The following is a 19,785-nucleotide window of genomic DNA, read 5'->3' as shown; positions in this document are numbered from 1 at the left end:
CCAAAAATCATCATATCAAGAGTCATAATGCCAGAAATATCATGAGAAACTTTTTCTTTTCCTTTGCTTTCTACCTCATTTCTCCCCCTCACTAACATAGTGGTGTCAATGGATGGTGATGCAGAACTTATCAATCTGTAAGTCCATGGAGATACACTAGAAGATACACCACCTGTAGGGCCTGACAAAGAAGCACTCTACTATGAAATAACATGAGAACTAGTGTCTGAAGGTATATTAGTAGGTGATTAGTAGGCACAACAAGTGATGATGCATACCATGAAGCCATTTCATCAAATATGACATCTGTTTGCTAAAGAGTGTCTCTCTAGTAGATGGATCATAACATTTATATGCCTTCCTCTCTTGTGGATAACCAATGAACACACACTTGTGTGCTTTAGGATCCAATTTCTTATGTTTCTCATTAGGGATATGAACATAGCCAATACAGCCAAAAACTTTCATGTGACTTATGTCTCACTTGTGCCCATAGAGTTTCTGGTATGGAGTCATGTCATGTATACTTGCAGTGGGGGTTCGATTCAACACATACATGGCTATCACAACAACCTCAGCCCAATAGTACAATGGCATGTTTTTTTCATTCAACATTGCACGAGCAATCTCCATAAGCACTCTGTTCTTTCTTTCAACCAATCCATTCTATTGTGGAGTGTAACTACATGTGAGTTGCCTATAAATGCCATTTTTAGCTAACTATCCATCAAACTCATTAGATACACATTCCCCACCACTGTTGGATCTCAAGCATGAGATGTAGCAATCAAATTCCTTCTCAACTTGCCTCTTCAACTCTTTAAAAACAACAAACACTTCATCCTTGTGTTTCAAGATATACACCCAGGTATATCTACCGAAATTCTCTATAAAAGTCACATAATATTTAGATCCTCCCAAAGCGGCATTATGGGTTGGTCCCCATACATCAAAATGTATTAATTGTAATGGTCTCGTACTATTTCGGACATGATTTACAAATGGAAAGTGAGATTGTTTGCCAAACTAGCATGCATTACAGACATGATCAATCTCAATGTATGCAAACTTTGGCAAACCTATCACAAGTTGCTTTTTCTACATAGTTTGCAGCTGCTGAATATTTACATGACCAACCCTTTTTTGCCATATTTCCAAATATCTAAGAGTGCCCTAACCTTGTGCAAACATGGCAAATTTCAACTGAGGTAACATTGCATCCAATGTGAGCATTCTACCATGTCTATGACCTCAAGCAATGAGTTTACAGCCATTACCAAACTCTTCTATAAAGCAGCCATGTTTATTAAAACGAACCTGTAAGTTCTGCTCAGTCAATCTGACCAACTAATAACAAGTTTCTTGTAATGGAGGGCACATGCAATACATCATGCAAACTTTTCTTTTGCCCATCATGAATGACCAAGGGTACTACAACCTTATTCTCAATTGTGTGCGGAGTATCATCCCCTATACACACATATCCATTCTTTTTAAAAACCACGTCTATAAGCCAATCACCATGAGGTGTCATGTGATTCAAAGCTCCAGAATCAATGTACTAGACATCATCTATTTTAGCATCCTTAGCTATACGGTTTCGAACATTATTGACTCCTCTTCTCAGAAGGACAGCAAGATCCAATCACACCAATCATAGGAGTAATACCTTGAAGTAATGCAATCAAGTATGCCAACACTTATCAAAGCTCAAATGATGTCCATGTAATCATCTAGAAACATGTGCAATTTCAGGGATGTTCACGCTGGTCAAAAGCACACATGTTTGCTGTAAGTTGAAGTTCCAATAGTTAACACTCAACACTATGGACTCCCTTGAATGCCTCAGGCTTTGATTAGAAGACATATTAGTTACATGCCTCTTTCCTGAGATTTTCATTGAGACTGCAGTCCACATTCACCTCCTAGTTATGCTTATGCTCAGCAAGACCATGCATGATACCATGTTGAGAGAATGGGAGAGAGAGATGAGGCCACAAAGAGCTAATTACTCTCATTTTCTTCATCATTATTCAGGTGCACACACACACTAGGTCTGAGTGATCAAAACCATGCTGATCTACTGACTAGAGTTAAGTCATGACCTAACTTATTCAATGACACACACATGCTAGAGATTTTTGGACACATAGATGTCATGTCGGGCATACATGCAGCTTGAGCTTGAAGTCTCGACATTGTATAAGCAAAGAACTTTTGACATGCATCACACACATCACTCTTCTTATGGATAGAAAATACCCATATTTATCTAGTGGCATAATCAATGAAAATGATGGAGTAAGATATTCCTCCCAAAGAGACTATAGGAATAGGCCCACATACATCACTATGTACCAATTCTAAAGGTTAAAAATTTCGAGTATAAAAACCTTTTTTGTCACATTAGTTTATTTTTCATGCATACAATGATCATACAATTCAAGATCATAAAATTTGAAAGATAGAAGATATTGTGTTAACAAGAAATAAATTTCATTTCAATGGCTAACATATGGCTTAAATGGTGATACCAAAGTGATATAGACGGTTGTTTAGTAATAGCTACAATGTGGCCTTTCATAATAGATGCACATAAACTTGTCATATTTTGGCCCTCTAGCAAGTACAAGTGACCCTTTGCAGATCTTCCAAGCATGGTTACCAAATATCGCATGGTAACTATGGCCATCTAGTTGTCATGTACTTATCAAATATCACATGATAATTGTGGCCATCTAGCTATCATGTACTTATCAAGATTTTCTTTCAGACATTCTTAAGTACAAAAAGGAGGAACCATTGGCAAGTACAAAGTGTATGGCTTCCACTCCAATAATGTTGCAAGAAAGGTAATTTCCCAATCGAGCACATCCTTTTCTATCGAGAGATCATGTGGTAAACCACTCCCTATTAGGAGTAACATGAAATGATGCCCTTGAATCAAGAATCCAATCTTGACATATACCATCATCTACAACAACCAAGAATAAATCCCCAAGTATAGAGATATATAGCACACCACCATCATCACTAGTTATGGTGGTGACTTCTTTCATCTTCTATTTTTTCTCTTTCTCGACATCTTCATCCCTCTTTTGCTTTCCTTTGTGCCACTTGAAAAAGTCCTTAATTGATGTAAGCCCTTTATTGTAGTAAACAAATTTCATGTTTTTCCTTGTGTGAGTTCTTGATGTCTATCATGGATTTCTCCCTTGCATACATCCTCCCTCAAACTATAACTACACTTGAGCTCTTGGAATCAGTATTGTTCTTCCTATTCACCTCTTTTGTAAGTAAGTTGCTTTTCACATTAGTACTAGTCAATCCGCTAACGGGTGTCGAGTTGCTATTGTAGACTTGAAAGTATCCTAACTTTCAAGTAGGGTGACAAACAAAAACATAGCCTTCACTAAGTCCTCAAATGCAATCTTCAGTGCTAAACTCACTTAAATGATAGAAGTCCCCTCCTCCATGTGAAGATCGATGAGTTTTAAAAGCTAATAAACCTATGATGTGGTACTTTACTCCTCATAGAGGTTGCATTACTTCAACCAAACTCCACATATGTACCAACCTTAGTGTTCTTTACATTGAATAAATTGATGCAAAGAGAGTCCACATAATGGTAGAGTGTGCAAGATCATCCATCTCATCCCATACATCTCTATCCATACCTTTATCTTTCCCCTTTGCATTTGATAGGCTCAATGTACTTCTTTTGCACCAATACATCTCTATCCATATCTTCATGTCTCTCCTCTTTGCATTCGATAATAAGGTTAACATACTTCTTTTACATCAATACATTGTAAATCTATTCTTTTCATTAGAGAAATATGTGCCATTCAACTTCTCAATATCAAACAATGCATCATTTCGAAGTAGAAGATGTTGTAATATGTGCCAAGTAAAAAGCAAACAAAATAGTACCAACTACATAGCTAAGAAGACCAATAAACTACTAAATTATTGAGTGCTAGGCTAGAATGGCCAACCAATGGCAAAACCAATACCAAAACACCTTGACCATTCTTCAATGCATACCAACATTTTTTAAAAAATTTCATGCAATTTCATGGCTATTTATCTCAAGTAAAATAGCATCCACACACTTGTATAATTGTGTGAAAGTGGTTCTAGCTTGCTTAACCTTAATCCAAGGGTTAAAGAGGAGGACACTTTTATAAAATTACTTCTTTATAGCTCCAAGGACATAAAAAAGGTAAGAGAAATGTCATGAATAACATTGGCCCTAAAAATGCATTAACATACATCGTTTTTACTAAGAAAAACTTCCTCGAGCACTCAATTGAACAATAGAGCCCATAGACATTGCAATCTTAGCAAAGAATTAACTCTACCTCTCTTTCTTCTTCTCTATTAATAGACACAAGCAAGTCTGAAGCTTGAAAACAAGTAGATCCCCTAATTTTCCAGTTAAGCTAACCCTGCTACTTTTGAAATAGCAAAGTGACCTTATGCTTAAGAGACCCCCATGCTTACGTACATTGAATACTTGACTATTCAAATCTCTTACCAAACAATCCAAACACCAACTAGACTATCTTGAATCTAGCTAAGATTGATCGCCCAAATATTCTAAAATCAGCCATACATGACTTTCCCTTACTTTGTTTCCGGAGTATAGTAGCTAAAGATGTCAATATTTGATTATTTATTAGGCGTTTCCTTGGATCGAAAAAGTGGGCATTGGTTCACAATACGAATATTGTTCGTTGGGATGTCGCTAATAGTTTCAAATGTCAAGACATCACTTGGTTGAGTACCCGGACTACTCTGACCCTCGGCCTCTTGCAAAGATGTGCTCTCAAGGGCCATACGTGGAGCATCACTCTACTAAAACATTAGTAATTTAATAAAGACTAATCAATTCCAAAAGAGCATTACGTTAAAAAGACAAAAAAAAATAGTGATTTTTCTTTACAACAACGATTTCTATGGCGCTATGGTAAACCCCGAATTGAGCCTCAATGGCTACCTAAATCGAAGCACTAGTTTGACTTAAATGGGGAATTTGGTAGTAAGATTATATCTCTTACAATTTGGATAGTATACACAAATGTCGCAATGAATCTGGAATTCTAGAGCTCGTGACAAACCTCGACTTCTCACACTCCTTGATATAACCATGAGCTCCCATGAATGTCACTCTGATACCATTTTTTGAGAGGAAGATATGGTGGGATGTAGAGTCAATGGAATGAGAGAGAGAGAGAGAGAGAGAGAGAGAGAGAGAGAGAGTACCAGAATTTTTTAGTGGGTACTAAGATTACCCTTATTCTTCATTATCTTCACTTATATATGATTGTACAACATGCACTAGTACAAGTGTACCCACCTAGCCTTCAACTATTGTTAAAGAGATAGAGATAGGGCCCAAGCAATGTAATGGTTGAATGCATGGTAAGGTATAACACTATTTGTGCTAGCAAATTGGTGTTCGGTGTATTGAAGTACCTTTACTAGCTATGCCTACTAGGATAATAAAAAGTGGTTTACCTTATCATATATTTACCATATTATTAAAGAGGTTATAGAGATAAGTGTACAATATCATTATTACTTTATGATGAAATCTTTAAATGGCCAATCAATAGAAAGATTGGAACTAGAGAATAATGAGTATAAGAAGTGAGAATGTTATTAGATACATTAAAATTTTAATTGAGGTAAAAAAGTTATCATTTTTCTTTTTCATATAACACAAAATCAATTCGGCATAAGGAAAATTAGTTACTAATTTAAAATGCTAAGGCCTTCCCAATTTCAAGGAGGAAATTTTTAATAGATAATTATGTGTAGATGAGGATAAGTTTTTTTCATTTTTCTTTTCCATATAAGAAAAAATAAATTTAGCATAAGGAAAATTAGTTACTACTTTTTCAAAATGTACACAAGCTTAGAAAAATAAAATTTCTTTGATAGATCACATAAAATTCTCTGAAATTCAAGTTATGTAGATGTTGAGCTAGAATTCTACTGCTTTCATATAGCCTCAAATTGGGTCAAAGTGTAGCAACTTACACTATTTCGCTTTGAGTTATACATTATGCTTGTGAGAGATCTAAGGTACATAACGATTATATGTGTGCACATGTGTGCATGTTTATCTATATCACACTTCACATGCCATAGTTTCTAACACCTAGGGCTACTACTTCACATGTGTGTGTGTGTGTGTGCCTAATTTCCAACACCTAAGGCTACTACTTCACACCTTTATGTGTATGCATGACTGTATAGATGTCATGATTCACATGTTATACCTTCCAACACCTAGATACCTCAGTGTGTAGTGGTGCTTGTGTGTGTGTTTTCTCTCATCGTTTCCTCTCCCTATCCATATAAAAAGGAAAAATAATTTTCTTAGTATTAATACTGGTATTAATACATTAATAATGTTATTAATATCTTCATACTAAAAAGATACATTCATACTATATTTCACAACATGATATTATATATTTATATTTATATAGTACTATATAATATCATAACATATAAATATCAACAAATGTAATGATATTTAATAGTAGTATATTGGTAAGATTATTAGATATATTAATTATATTAATACCTTCAAAGTTTTATGTACTCTATAAAACAAAATATTATTATGAAATATCAATATCTATATACTACATATGTATGTGTGTGTCTATATTATAAAAGTTTAATATTAAATTATAATGTAAATTATTATGAATATCATAAATAATATATTTAATATTAACATTAACATTATATATATAACCATTCTTAAAATATAAAATATTTATTACACAATTTATTATATATATTTATAATTAAATTTAAATAAAATATTAAAAAATATTATTTGATAATAAACATCTTATAAATAGTGATATATATTTAATAAAGAAAAAATAATTTATAATAAATATTTTTTATACTTACAATATTTTAGTATATTATAAATAATCCATGTATATTTATGATTAATTCAAAAGACATTCACTTTAATATTGTTAGCTTACAAAAAATATCTAATAAAATATGAACATATTTTATATCGTAATAATATTTATAATATTATTACTATTAAAGTTTATAAATAATCCTAATAATCTTAAGAGTATTATTATAATATATTTATAATAAATAATTATCTCCTCACATACACACACACACACACACACACACTCTCTCTCTCTCTCTCTCTCTCTCTCTCTCTCTTTCTCTCTCTCTCTCTCTCCACTTTTTACACTGACTTGTTTACTCGAACCTTATTTCTTCTCCTTCACTTCAACCTTCGAAATCAGCCTCTCAGTGACGCGGCTCTGATACCATATCAAGAATCGCGTGGTAGGGGGACTTGCTCAAGATGCTGCGTCGAACACACACAAAATGCACAAGGAGAAGCTCACTCAAGAGACAAGAAGAGAAATAGAGGTCAAAACGTTTTCTTGCTGGTTTTTTCTTCTTCTTCCACACACTTTACAATATACACAAAGTATAGATAAGATACAACATAAAGGAAAGTAGCCTACTAAGTCAAACAATGCATAACCGACTACACTAGTCGACTGGCACTATAACTATGCCAACTGTAAATAGGTGTAACAACTTGAATATAATAAGTAATGAGTCAGTGGCCATGTGAGAGTCATAATGACCACCGACGTGCTAAGTATAGACATGTGGACCCATCTAACCAGGCCTTCCATCATTAATGTCCGCATGCATCGATCTTGTCATCTCAACAAAATCACTAAAAGAATACAGAATAAAGTGACAATGACAGGTCTCCACCATCTACAGTGTGCAGTGGCAGGTATTGTCAGTGTAGTAATTGCAAAGTTGAACACTTTTTATCACTATCAATGCTTTTAAAAAACCTAGATTTAGTGTAATCTCACCTTTGAAATTTAAAATTGATCTCTAAAACTAAAATGTGTAAAAAACCTCCCAAAACTATTTAAATATTAACAACTTTAAATATAAGCATTTAATCTCAAAATTTTCATTCAAAGTTTTTGACACATATAGCTAACAATATTTTTTACTTTTTTTTTACTTTTTTTTTAAGTGAATCTAGAATTAAATTAAAGAAAATTCCAATGTAAAAGAGAGCATTACTAAAAATCCAATGAGAGAAGTGAAAGCTAAAATATAATTTATGAGCTCAATCTCAATATTATATAGCTCAAGCCCCATCCGCAATGTTGTAACAGCAATTTAAAATTTTGCAAGAGTTTAATGGTTTAATCCATTGACAATTCAATCTACAATTTGCAATCGTACTTGTGTAGTTGTAGTAGCAATACAATGGTTCGACAATTACTTGTTAGTTTTGCACGAGGTCACTAGGTAGTCGTACATCAATTTGCCGACCACAATTTGCTAGTGGGCCACTAGTGTGCCACCTGATCATACATCAACCCACCAAGCAAGAATTTGATAAAGTTTGGTCAACCATCGATAAGCTTTGCACCATTAATAAGAGTTCGCACTCGATCGACATGAGTTCATGCACCATCAATGACTAGTCCGCACACCATTAATAGTGGATAATTTGTGCTCATACTACATAAGATTATTTGTATAACTAATGTAAACATGGTAACCAATTAGTTATTTGTGTAGCTAATTAGTTAATTATGAATTAGTTGTTAGTTTAGTATAGTATAACTAATGGGTTAATTAGTAAATAGTAATTAAACTAATTAATTTAATAATTAGTTACCAATTTTCAAAAGCAATTAAAATACTATTTTTAAAATTTAATTGATTAATAATTAACTTTAAAACTTGATTGATTACTAATTGTTAACTTAAATTAATTCACTAATAATTTCTTAATTTAATTAACTTTCATTGATTGATTAATAATAAATTTAAATTAATATTTAATATTTTAAAAATTAAATTAATATCAATTACTAATTAAATCAATAAAAATTGATATTAAATTTTAATAAAACTAGTTAGACACTTAAATAATTAAAGCATTAATGTAAATTTAGGTAAACTAATTATCTCATTATTTAATCATTAGTTTTAAAACTTAATTACTAATTCTAAATAAAGTAATTAATTAAGTATTTAATAATTAGTAATTAACTAATAAATCAAGTATTAAATTAATCAAAATGTTACAAAAAAGACATTCCACATAGATACATACATAGAGAGAGAGAGAGAGAGAGAGAGAGAGAGAGAGAGAGAGTATATATATGTGTGTTGATTGTTCTTACTTTTGAATGTGAGACTAATAATTATTATTAGTTATTACTTTTTAGCATAAAACCAATAATTGTTATACTTAAGAGTTTTCTTATTTAGTTTTGTCGCATAATTGCAAGATTCGGTTTAACAAAGGTAAATACAATATTTCACAAGGTTAAAATCTACCTTTTTTTCTTTGTTATAATGAATAATAGAGTAGAGAAAATCAAAGAAAAGTGCATATTTTCTCAAAAGAGGAAATGACACCTTCCTCTATAAACCAATGAAGAGAGATGTGCCAACTCTTCGATATGCATCTTATATAGCATGTTTGTCTTTACTTGTGTTACTATAGTGCTTTTACAAAATTATCAATTAATTCTTAACACAAAACCAAGTGAAATCTAAAAGTTGCTACATCCTAGAAGCAACTTTCTAGTTTTTGGTTTCTGATTTACAAGGTGCTCTTCATCAACATGTCTCAAGTTGTACAACAAATTTCTAGCCAAATCTAATTATCTCCAAAAGCTTGTGAATGTCAATCATCTAATGCATAGTTTAAAAGAGACCTTTCACTTTGACACATTAATTTTGCATGCATATGGCTAAAAACCAATCTTGATCAACATGTCTTAGGTTGTATACTAAGTTTCTAGCCAAATCTAATTAGCTCCAAAAACTTGCGATCATTATTCATCTAATGCATACAAAATAGTCCTTCTAATTAGTCAAAAAGAAGCTATCAAACCCCCCGCCCCCCCCCCCCCCCCCCCCAACAAAAAACAAAAACAAAAACACTACCTAAACCTAGCTACATGTATCAACCTAGTTCATGTTTTTGGAAAAAGTTTTTTTTAAGCGCACTGCTCACCATGGACTGTCACATGGGCAGTGTCTTTGTCCATTCACTCTCCTTATAATGTTGACATGTAGTTGAGGTGCAAACCTCCTCTAAATATGTAGTATATTATAGATGGGATACTAATGCATATATATGTATGCAATGTGCATGCACATATACATCACAAACATATTAAAAGCCTGTCACATAGCAAATCATCATCATTATTGTATTACATATTTATCATTCTTCTAAAACCTTAGGTTAGTGTAAAATCCGAGTTCACAAATCACCTTATCATCTTCTAAAACTAAGCCTTTGTGATAGCATCGCCTTGTTCAATTAGGAAATGCAGGCTTTGGTTTTTTGTAAATACTGAAAATAACCACCCACCCCAAACACTAAAGCCTTATAAGGCAAACCATAAATATTCTTCTTAGGTCCCCCTCAGCTAGGATTATGTTTTCCAATGAAATTGAGTTAATGGCACAATAACGATTGTAACAAGATATGCCCCTTCCGATCAACACTTACAAAAGAATTTGTCTTTTCACCAAAGTTACCTTCTAGATTTAAGTGTTCACACCACTAAAAGGATACATCTTTCTTCTAATCATATCTCAATTGTAATTTTCAAAACGTTGAGCTGGCAAATCATCATTTGGATTGAGAAGCCTCACAGCATATAACCCAAATGGTGCCCAAGTTCTAAGGTATTTCTTTGATTGGAGATCTGACACAAGACCAGCTCATTTTCGATCTATGCCTTTTACAATCCCAATTAAATGCTTGCAGCATTAGTCTGTCTAGGTACCAAGGGTTCAGGAGATACTTCCTGTGGAACCATTGATGGATCCTCCGTATCGTACATTGAAGTAGTCCTATACCTTGTCTGCCACTTGTAAGAGGCCAAAGAGGCCACTGCAGTGAAGGATGTGAGTGAAAACTAACTATAGATTTGGTCAATAAATCTCCATTAGTAGTCTCAAGTAACTGTAGAGATGAAGCTAGAGCCAATGTAGGTTCTTACCCTGACTTTCAATGCCACACCAACCAGTTGCAATCATGCACATGATCTGTTCAATGTACCAAATAACATAATCTGAAACAAAAGAGATTCGTGTTTGAGACTTAGGTTGATGGTAGCTTCACCGCAATGGGATGAGAGCAATAGGGGCAGTTCCCAAACAGCACATCAAATGATCTGTCAATCAAACATACCACAGGTAGAACACTACAATTAGCTTTCCAAACACCAATGAGATAGAAGAAAAAGAAGCCCAGCAATGTTTCAGAAAGAAGAGACGGTAAAGGGCTTCAACTGCCGTGTTGTAGTGATTGATCGCAGCCACTCCACCAGACAGCTGTTATGAAAGGGCCGTCCACAGTTGCCATTGTCACACACCCGGTCTGGCACAATACCTTCTCTCCCTAAGTTGCTGCTGGTGGAAGCTTCTGTAAAGTAGAAAAATAAGGAAATGTCACTTAACAGAGTCACTCAGTCAGCTAGCAACTTCTCATTCATGGCTTACAGTTTTACCATCTGAAAGACGGAAGGCATAACAGATTCCACACGCAACACTGATATCCTCATTTGCACTGCTTTGCCGTGATGGAAACGTCATTTCTAAAACTTCTACAAGATTTTCTGACAAATACTTTGCTGAATTCCTGCACAAATCTCAAGAACATATGCTCTGGTGAATCTGTCCCGCATCTCTATGTACAAGTAGTTTACTAAGCTCACTCACTCACATAGGAGGCATCAGTATAAAATGTTCTTACATACGGTTGAAAAATCCTCAAAGAACTCTAAAAAGGAAGACAGTCGTCGATATCTGAAGCAACCTAAATATTTGCCTCGTTCGGTAACTGCAGCCTGTGGGCAATAAAGTATACTTTCACTCATTCTCGAGGTCAGTCTAGTTGATCTTGGTCAAAGAATCTGATAGTCCTCTGTTAAGATTGCAGCATACCCAGTTTTAAAACAGACTCATTTGACAGTTGGTGCTTCTATGTGCTAGGTGTCCATCTCATCAAATTCCAATGCGTGATGCCTTATTTCATTTCCCCAGCTACAATTCATAGGCTGATCTTTCATGCACCTTGCTTAGCAATAAGAAAAAAAACTGATCTATACACTGAAAACAAAATCTGCAGAAATCTGGCAAAATAGACTGACAGTGGGACATTTTGCTGGAGCGTTACCTGTTGGACAGACTGTTGGAACTGCAATATGCAGCAGAACACGTGTTGTGTCAAAATATGAGCAAAACCATGAAAGGCAAACAAAATGACTGAATACTGCAGAGCTGATGAAGTCAATGAATAATCAGCAAATTGATGAAGTCTGATTCTATGAAAGTCCCTCCATGTGGTACAATGTTACCCATAGTGAGGGCTTGGGAGATCACCTAATTGGATATCGCCCAACTTACAAATTGTCCTAAATAAGGTGCCATAACTTCATGACCTCAACTAGTGTGTCAAATGCCTAGTACCCAACAAAAAAAAAGGTGGGTGGGCCAAAAGTAAAGACACTTACCAAAACTAGACCAAAGTGGACCAAACTAGACACCAGTAGACAAAGCTTCTAATGTCCATCGTTGACTTAGTGTAGGGCTCACAAACAAAAGATGACCATGACCATTAACACCCCCTCAAAAATCTTGCTTGTAAAATTACTAGAAGAATAGTAATTTCTTTAATTCCAAACAGATTGATACAAAGATGGCTTTGTCCACCCATGCACTTCCAATGTGAAGCTTAGATAGTGATAAAAACAAATGATAGGTGAAGAGTTCAAGGCTTACTATAAGAATTCTGACTGGGTGAAAGAGAGATGATGATGGCTCTAAAGGGGTCTCCCTTTTATAGCCCGCAAAGGTAATCAAGTTAGTTGGTTTGACCTATCAATATTACAAACTTTCGCTAGTCGGCCAAGGAATATTCCCTTTACCATTGGGCAAAGGGCCGTTTACCCCTTTCAAACCCCCCCACCAATCAAGGGCCACTTCCACAGCCTCCCAACCCCAAAATAGGGGGTCCGTAATAACTCCCACACCTCACAACTCAATGTATTGTGCCTGAAGCTGCTACTAGCTTAACCATATCTAACCCAAATGCTAGATCCACAAAGGTCACTTTTTTGCCATCCAATCACATAGACCTCATCTAACATATAAGCCAGGACTCAACCAATGTCCAAGCTCACACATGGCTTCTTCTCATGATAGGGGCCCTACAATTTTGAGCACCATGCACCATTCTTGGCACCTTACAAGGGTGAGGCATTGAGCATATCTAACACTACTTGTGCTTGTAACTCCTAAGGAGAACAAATGGGAAAGACATTAGCAGTAAAGAGCCTTCTTGAAGATGCCACCAAGATATGTTTATCCAAGTTCAAGATTAACATGTGATTACCTCCTAGCTCTCGGGGCATGCAAGCCATTGCATAAGTTGAGGAAGACATGCGCAGGTCCATCAAAGGGAAAGATTCAATGTAAAGAAGACAAAAATTAAGTAATCATTTTAAGTGAGAGTTTTATGTGCACATTGAAATAATTTGGGGCTATGAACCCGAGTGCCAAAGCTTCAATTAGAATATAAGATTTGGGTAGTAGAGCCAAAGTTTGGGCCATGACATTGGAAGTTCATATTTTTGGAGTAAATATATTTCTTCTGCAATAAAATTACAGAAAAGCTTCAAAGAGGTAAGTAAAATGGAGCATGGGATGTTTCCCTTGATAGTGTGCATGCAAATACAGTTGGTTTTTCTTCTTTCATAAGCATAGGTTGGAGCTGGACAGCAACATGCAAGGTTGGAAGAGATCATTTTGTGCTGGTAACAGCTGTGAGCTGCTTTGGATTGTGTAGACTTGCTATCAAGGGTTTTATGCAGGCTACATGCAACCTTCTCTCTCCTAAAAGAGTGCCAATGTTGCTGTTGGCAGTTGTCTTGAATAGTAACTAACAGTCTGCTGACCCATGGCTTCTATTAGTGACATTGATTTCTACAGCTTTTGCCCTCTTGAGCAGTAGATCTACATCATATTCATATCGAATATCCATCCATTTAGTTTTCTTGCACACTTGATCGTAGTATCAAACCGAGCAGTGATCCAGATTATTAGACTAATCAAAGGGGAAAGAAGGAAACAAAATTTGGTCTTTTATTGTTAGCTCTTTGAAAAGCTACCCAACCGTGCAACTACAATGCCTTTTGTTCATGCATACACAAAAGAATCAGCTACTTCAAACTAATATTTAGTTACAAACATACCATTTCCTTATGTTCCTGTTTAGTTTGTTCCTGAGAGGACCGACAACTGTGTCTGAGCCAAAAAAACGACACCTGTTGAAAGAAACATTTTAGTCTTTAGAACCCCAGTAAACCCATCTTCAAATGAAGCAATACTAAGTTAAATGTCTAAGGGCAATCAGAGCATTGCTGCACCTACTCTGGAACCGATCGAGGTGCTGCTGGATCAACTGTTAAAGAGAGAGAGCAATGGTTTCCTGCAGACATTTGTATAGAAAAGCCTAAGTAGCACATTTTACAAAGTCAGCAGTCCCTCCTAAAAAACAGTTTTGGTGTCTCTACTGGTTTTTGTTCATGTTTTTCCTTCTAATACAGTTAAAAGAGTTCTTTGTTCCTGTGTGAAAGTAAAATGTCTACTAATCAGTACAGATCAGTCAGTTCATACTGCTGTGTGCACACAGTTTTAGTATTTAGTTTTGATTTGAAGAACAAGAGAGATTAATCATCGTCCTTACAAAGTTAAGAAAAAATAGGTACCAGTCCACAGCACATACAGATGCCAAGAATAGAACCATGCTGTAGAGGGTATCCCTTGATACCAGTCAAAAAATTCAAGACTCCGCCTACAAGCATTTCGTGCTACCACGTACCAAGCCAAATAATCTTCAACACAGATAACCATCTCTTGTTTCTATTCACTCTGCTTTAACTTTCTCAATCAAAGGTGCAACTGGCATACATACCTAAGGCAACACAGATAGACATCTCTTGTTTCCATTCACTCTGCTTTAACTTTCTCAATCAAAGGTGCAACTGGCATACATACCTAATGCAACACGTCTGAATGTATTTGCCCGTGACGGGTGTTCAGGTTCCATAATCCAAAACTTTTTGTCCAAGTCCTCCATTACAGCCCAAAAATCTTGATATGATAGGATAGCCTGTCAATGAAGATTAACAGTACAACATTTAAGTGCACTAAGAACGCACAAGTCGAGAATCAGATGGTCTGCATAACACACAATGTCAAACAAATGTTATATTGCATCAGTGATGTCCACCTCTTCATACTGTTGCAATAATTTCTTGATACTTCCTTCTTCTTGCCAATCCAATTCAAGCATGCATGGAAGATCCTGGCATATATAAAAGAGCAAAATAGACCATAATTATGAAACTTTCAGACTCATTGGCTACATTTTAATTCTTTTTATTTAGATAAGTTAATTAATGTCACTAATATCTTGCATACCATTTACTGCAATTGAGGGAGGCATTCTTTTGTGACATTCTACATACATTGGGCGGCTCCTTGAGCATTTTCAAATGCAAGACTACAAGCCTATCTCAGGCCACAAGTTTCACTTGAGGATGCACAAGATCCATTTGATGCTTCTCTCTATCAGCAAGCTGTTGGCTGTCTATTATATTTGTGTAATACATTGCCAGATATTCAGTTTGGGGTCTCAATTGGTTGTCTATCAACAAGCTATTGGCTGTCTATTGTATTTGTGTAATACAAGGCCAGAATCCAGATATTCAGTTTGGGTTCTCTCAATTGGCACACTTTATGCACAGCCTAGTATTACATAGTGGCAAGCAATCAAATGTGTCTTTCGCTATCTTAGAGGCACTCAGACATTGGGCCTCTTTTACCCAAGAGGCACTTGTCTTTGCTTGCATGCATTCACAAACAATGACTGGGCTGGATTTTTTGACACACGAGTGTCCAATAGTGGTAATGGTTTCATGCTTAGTGATTCATGCACCTCTTGGCTGAGCAAGAAGCAATCTACAGTGGTCACATCTAGTTGTGAAGCTGAATACGTGGCAGCATTTACAGCTACATTGGAATGTGTATGGCTGAGACGTCTTTTGGTCGATCTTAGTGTGGAATACTAGTCACCCACTCCTATCTATACTGACAAACAAAGTGCCATGGCAATTGTGAGGAATCTAGTTTTTCATGCTAGCGCTAAGCACATTGAGGTGAATTATCATTGGGTCAAAGAGAGGCCCCATGCAGGGGAGATTGACTTGGTTTATGCCCATACATAGGACAACTTGGCAAATGTGTTTACAAAAGCTCTCTCTATAGAGAAGTTTGAAGCCTTTCGCAAGGCTCTAGGCTTGATAGCATTTGGGGATTGATTTACCTATTCCCTGTATGCATTCACATCATTCACTGGAGGGGAGTTTGATACACTTATTAGTTCCTCCATAGTTCTGGTGTGAACGCTCCCTTATTTACAGACACTTTTTACCTTCTAGCTAAAGAAGGGTTTTTTCCCCGTGTGAACACCCATTAGTGGGTGTGGTATTTAGTACCTTACGGATTGTACTTTCACTATCATTCTCACACAGTGGATGTAACCTTCTAGCACTCTCCTCTCTTGTTGTTCACTTCTTCACAATGAGTGTGTGAGTATATGTGTACTGCTAAATCCTAACCTAGCATCGAGAGCTTTCCTCCAAACCTCCTAGGCTTTGGGCAGTCCCATAGGCAATGTCTTTGTGTCTCCTCTAGCTCACTACATCTCGTACACATGCCACTAGGTCCCAGCAATATCTAAGCTAAGTGGCAATTGCTAAACTCCTATAGGCCAGAAGCCATAGAAAGAGAGAGATTTTGCTAGGCCTTACGCTATCATGTAGCTGCATCAAAAAGTCATGTGGAAACTCATCTAAGATTCCTTCTTTGTGCCAATGGGGGGTGGCTATTGGTTGTGCTCCAATCCTACTCATCTATGTCTTCCACCCCAATCTGGTAGTGTAGCCAAAAGAGGGTACATCATATAGTCTCTCAAGGTAGGGGTCCGTCCACACCCACTCTCTCCGATCCCACTGAAGCCTTTGCAGAGGCCTCCTCTTCTATGCCCAATATCTCCATCGGTCTACAAGACAATGTTGAGCTAAAACACGCTTTACAACCAATTAGCATATTTAAAATAGCCCCAAAACATGCTTAATTAATAAAAACCACAAATTTGGTGTGCAATTCCAAAGAGTTTTAGTGGTCCCCCAAAACCCTAATTTTTTGGGGCACCCTTCAACATCTATAAATATACATTGCTCTGCCCTTGGACATTCTTACACCCTTATGTTCATTCACAGCATTCATTCACTTCAAAGTTTCTTCTCTCTATGTTTGAGTTTTAAGTTTTTTATGTATTGCATTTAAGGTTTGAGTTTTGCTTATCTCTGTCTGAGTCTTTGTGTTTCAGTCTTGGTCGTACATGTTGTGTTTCCTCAGTGCAAATCCTAGCATATCTTCACATGGCATCAGAGCCGATGCTTTTCTAAAGAGTATATTGTGGTGATTGTGGAGGCTAGTTTTTGTGCAAGACTCACATGTTACTCAATTTTGACTTATAATGTCTCAGGCGCCTTCTTCTAGGGATCCTATGACACCCTATCAGGGTTCTCCGTCATTGGAGGCTTTGAGAAGGTATTATGGTCTCAAGGAGGAGACAGACACACCTTCACCTTTATCATCTTCTTTTTCTCATTTTGGTCACCTTACAAATGAAGAGTTTAAGGAGTGCTTACACATCACGTACAGTTCGGTTTACACTCCTCCAATGAGCGCTACTACTCTGTCTGGACCGATTGGTGAAACTAGCCACCTCTCTGATCTTAGAGGGACCACAACATTTGGCACATCTGGTGATCCATCTTCTTTATTTCAGCTAGGACTTATATCAAGTTTGTATAACCCTTTTGAGTCATATGAGCCAAAACCCTCTCCTATTTCTTCCTTTGTTGTGTAGGATTTGGATGATTTTTCATATGTTACTTTAATAGAGGAGAATCTTGAAGCAAATACCCTTCATTAGGTATATCTTTGCCATCTATTTTATTTGAGCAAGTAAACCACACTTTTGAACTCCCTTCCATCCCACCACTATCTTATCCATATTTTGATCTACTCACATCTTCATTTTAAAATCTTGGATTACATTCAACTTCCACTCAAAGCACACTAGGGGTTGGATCTTCCACCTCAGCTCCTAGCACCTTTTCATTTAGCATCCCAACATCTACTTATCCTCCATTTACTCCACCTCTTGGTGCATCGTTAGGGGTAATGCCACCCTTTAACACTATACCTTTCACCTACCCCCACTTTACCACATCCTTACATTCTGGGACGGTTGTGATGGGCATTCCCCTCACTACCCCTAGACATTCACAAACCCCCCACATAACCTTTTAGAGTAAGGATATCCATCCTATGCTTATGGATTGTCGTCACACATCCCTTGGGTCACTCCTACATAAGGATTTCCATCCTTAGCTCGCTCTTGTTATTGTGGGCACAAGGATCAAGACAAAGTGTGGGGCTGAGATATACACAGTGAGAGAGGGTGAGTGCAAAGTAGAGAGTGAGGAAGTGAAAAAGAAGTAAGACTCAATGTAGATACAATAACGAAGTGTACTACTTTAGGTTTTTGATAATATATATAAAGTATGTATATAAGGATGCATGCACACCCGAACACCATAAAAGGCACGATGACCCTTTATTCTTAACAACCTCCCACCCAAAGGCAACGTGCCTGAAGGTAGAGGAAAGAATCAACTAAGTCTATGTATGTACAAAACTGAAATACATATATACTATCCAATATCCATCATTTGGCGACAATGAGCAAACTCCTCTGCTAGAAGACCCTTCGTGAGAAGGTTTGCAAGGTTATCATCTATATGTACCTTGACAAGCTTAATGCTCTTGTTGTCAGGTATATCCCTGATAAAATAATACTTCACTTGTATGTGCTTTGTCTTTGCATGAAAGACAAGATTCCGTACTAGCATGATAGTACATTGACTCTCACGATGGAGGATAGAAACATCAGTAATATCAAGCTCTCTCACCAGACGTGAAACCCATAAAGCCTCCTTGCATACCTCAATGACAGCCACATACTCTGCCTGTGTTGTAGACAATGCAACACACTTTTGCAGCCTAGATATCCAAGAGACTACTCCCCCTGTGAATATAAACACATATCCTGAAGTAGACTTCTTGTAGTCAGGATGACCAGCATAGTCTGCATCTGTGAAGCCAATAACAAATGACTTATGCTTCCCAAAGCTGATGCACAAGTCATTTGTGTCCTTAAAGAATCTCATGATACCCTTCACTACTTTCCAATGCTTTTTGTCAGGATATGCCATGTATCTACTAACCACTTCCACCGCAAATGCAATGTCAAAACGTGTAGCAACCATAGCATACATCAAGCTACCAACAGTTAAAGCATAAGGAATCTTGGCCATCTCAGCCTTTCCATCATCAAATGTAGAGCTATCATTTGCACTAAGTTTCAAAAATATGTAGGCAACAATATGCCAATGACTTTCTCTCCCTCCATATTAAAACACTGCAAAACCTTAGTAACATACTCTTGTTGTGACAAATAGAGAAGACCCTGCAATCTACCCCTGAGTATACGCATGCCAA

At 36.4% G+C, this 19,785-nt stretch overlaps 1 protein-coding gene across 6 annotated transcripts in view; it reads right to left on the bottom strand.

Annotated features, from left to right (window-relative positions):
- Positions 1-10,399: 10,399 nt before the first annotated feature.
- LOC148034516 (zinc ion binding protein) overlaps positions 10,400-19,785 on the bottom strand; it is a 66,597-nt gene continuing 57,211 nt past the window's right edge. For 2 of the 6 annotated variants that reach the window (XR_015691087.1, XR_015691090.1), the window contains 8 exons: positions 15,380-15,454; positions 15,145-15,259; positions 14,518-14,575; positions 14,340-14,411; positions 11,595-11,725; positions 11,377-11,509; positions 11,085-11,258; positions 10,401-10,975 (listed from right to left, as the gene is read on the bottom strand). Coding sequence is in view for 1 of the 6 variants with exons in the window: in XM_087679453.1 (XP_087535579.1) it covers positions 11,186-11,258; positions 11,377-11,509; positions 11,595-11,725; positions 14,340-14,411; positions 14,518-14,575; positions 15,145-15,259; positions 15,380-15,454 (657 nt within the window). In the remaining 5 variants the exon portion in view is untranslated. Of the gene's footprint in view, positions 11,259-11,376; positions 11,510-11,594; positions 11,726-14,339; positions 14,412-14,517; positions 14,576-15,144; positions 15,260-15,379; positions 15,455-19,785 lie in introns of all 6 variants that reach the window. The other 4 variants (XR_015691088.1, XR_015691086.1, XM_087679453.1 and 1 more) reach the window with 3 other exon arrangements.

The sequence above is a fragment of the Lygodium microphyllum genome, chromosome 6 (genome assembly GCF_053477565.2).
Source record: "Lygodium microphyllum isolate KBCC chromosome 6, Lygodium_microphyllum_v1.1.10, whole genome shotgun sequence".
Classification (NCBI taxonomy): domain Eukaryota; kingdom Viridiplantae; phylum Streptophyta; class Polypodiopsida; order Schizaeales; family Lygodiaceae; genus Lygodium; species Lygodium microphyllum.
This window is presented reverse-complemented; position numbering and strand designations above follow the sequence as displayed.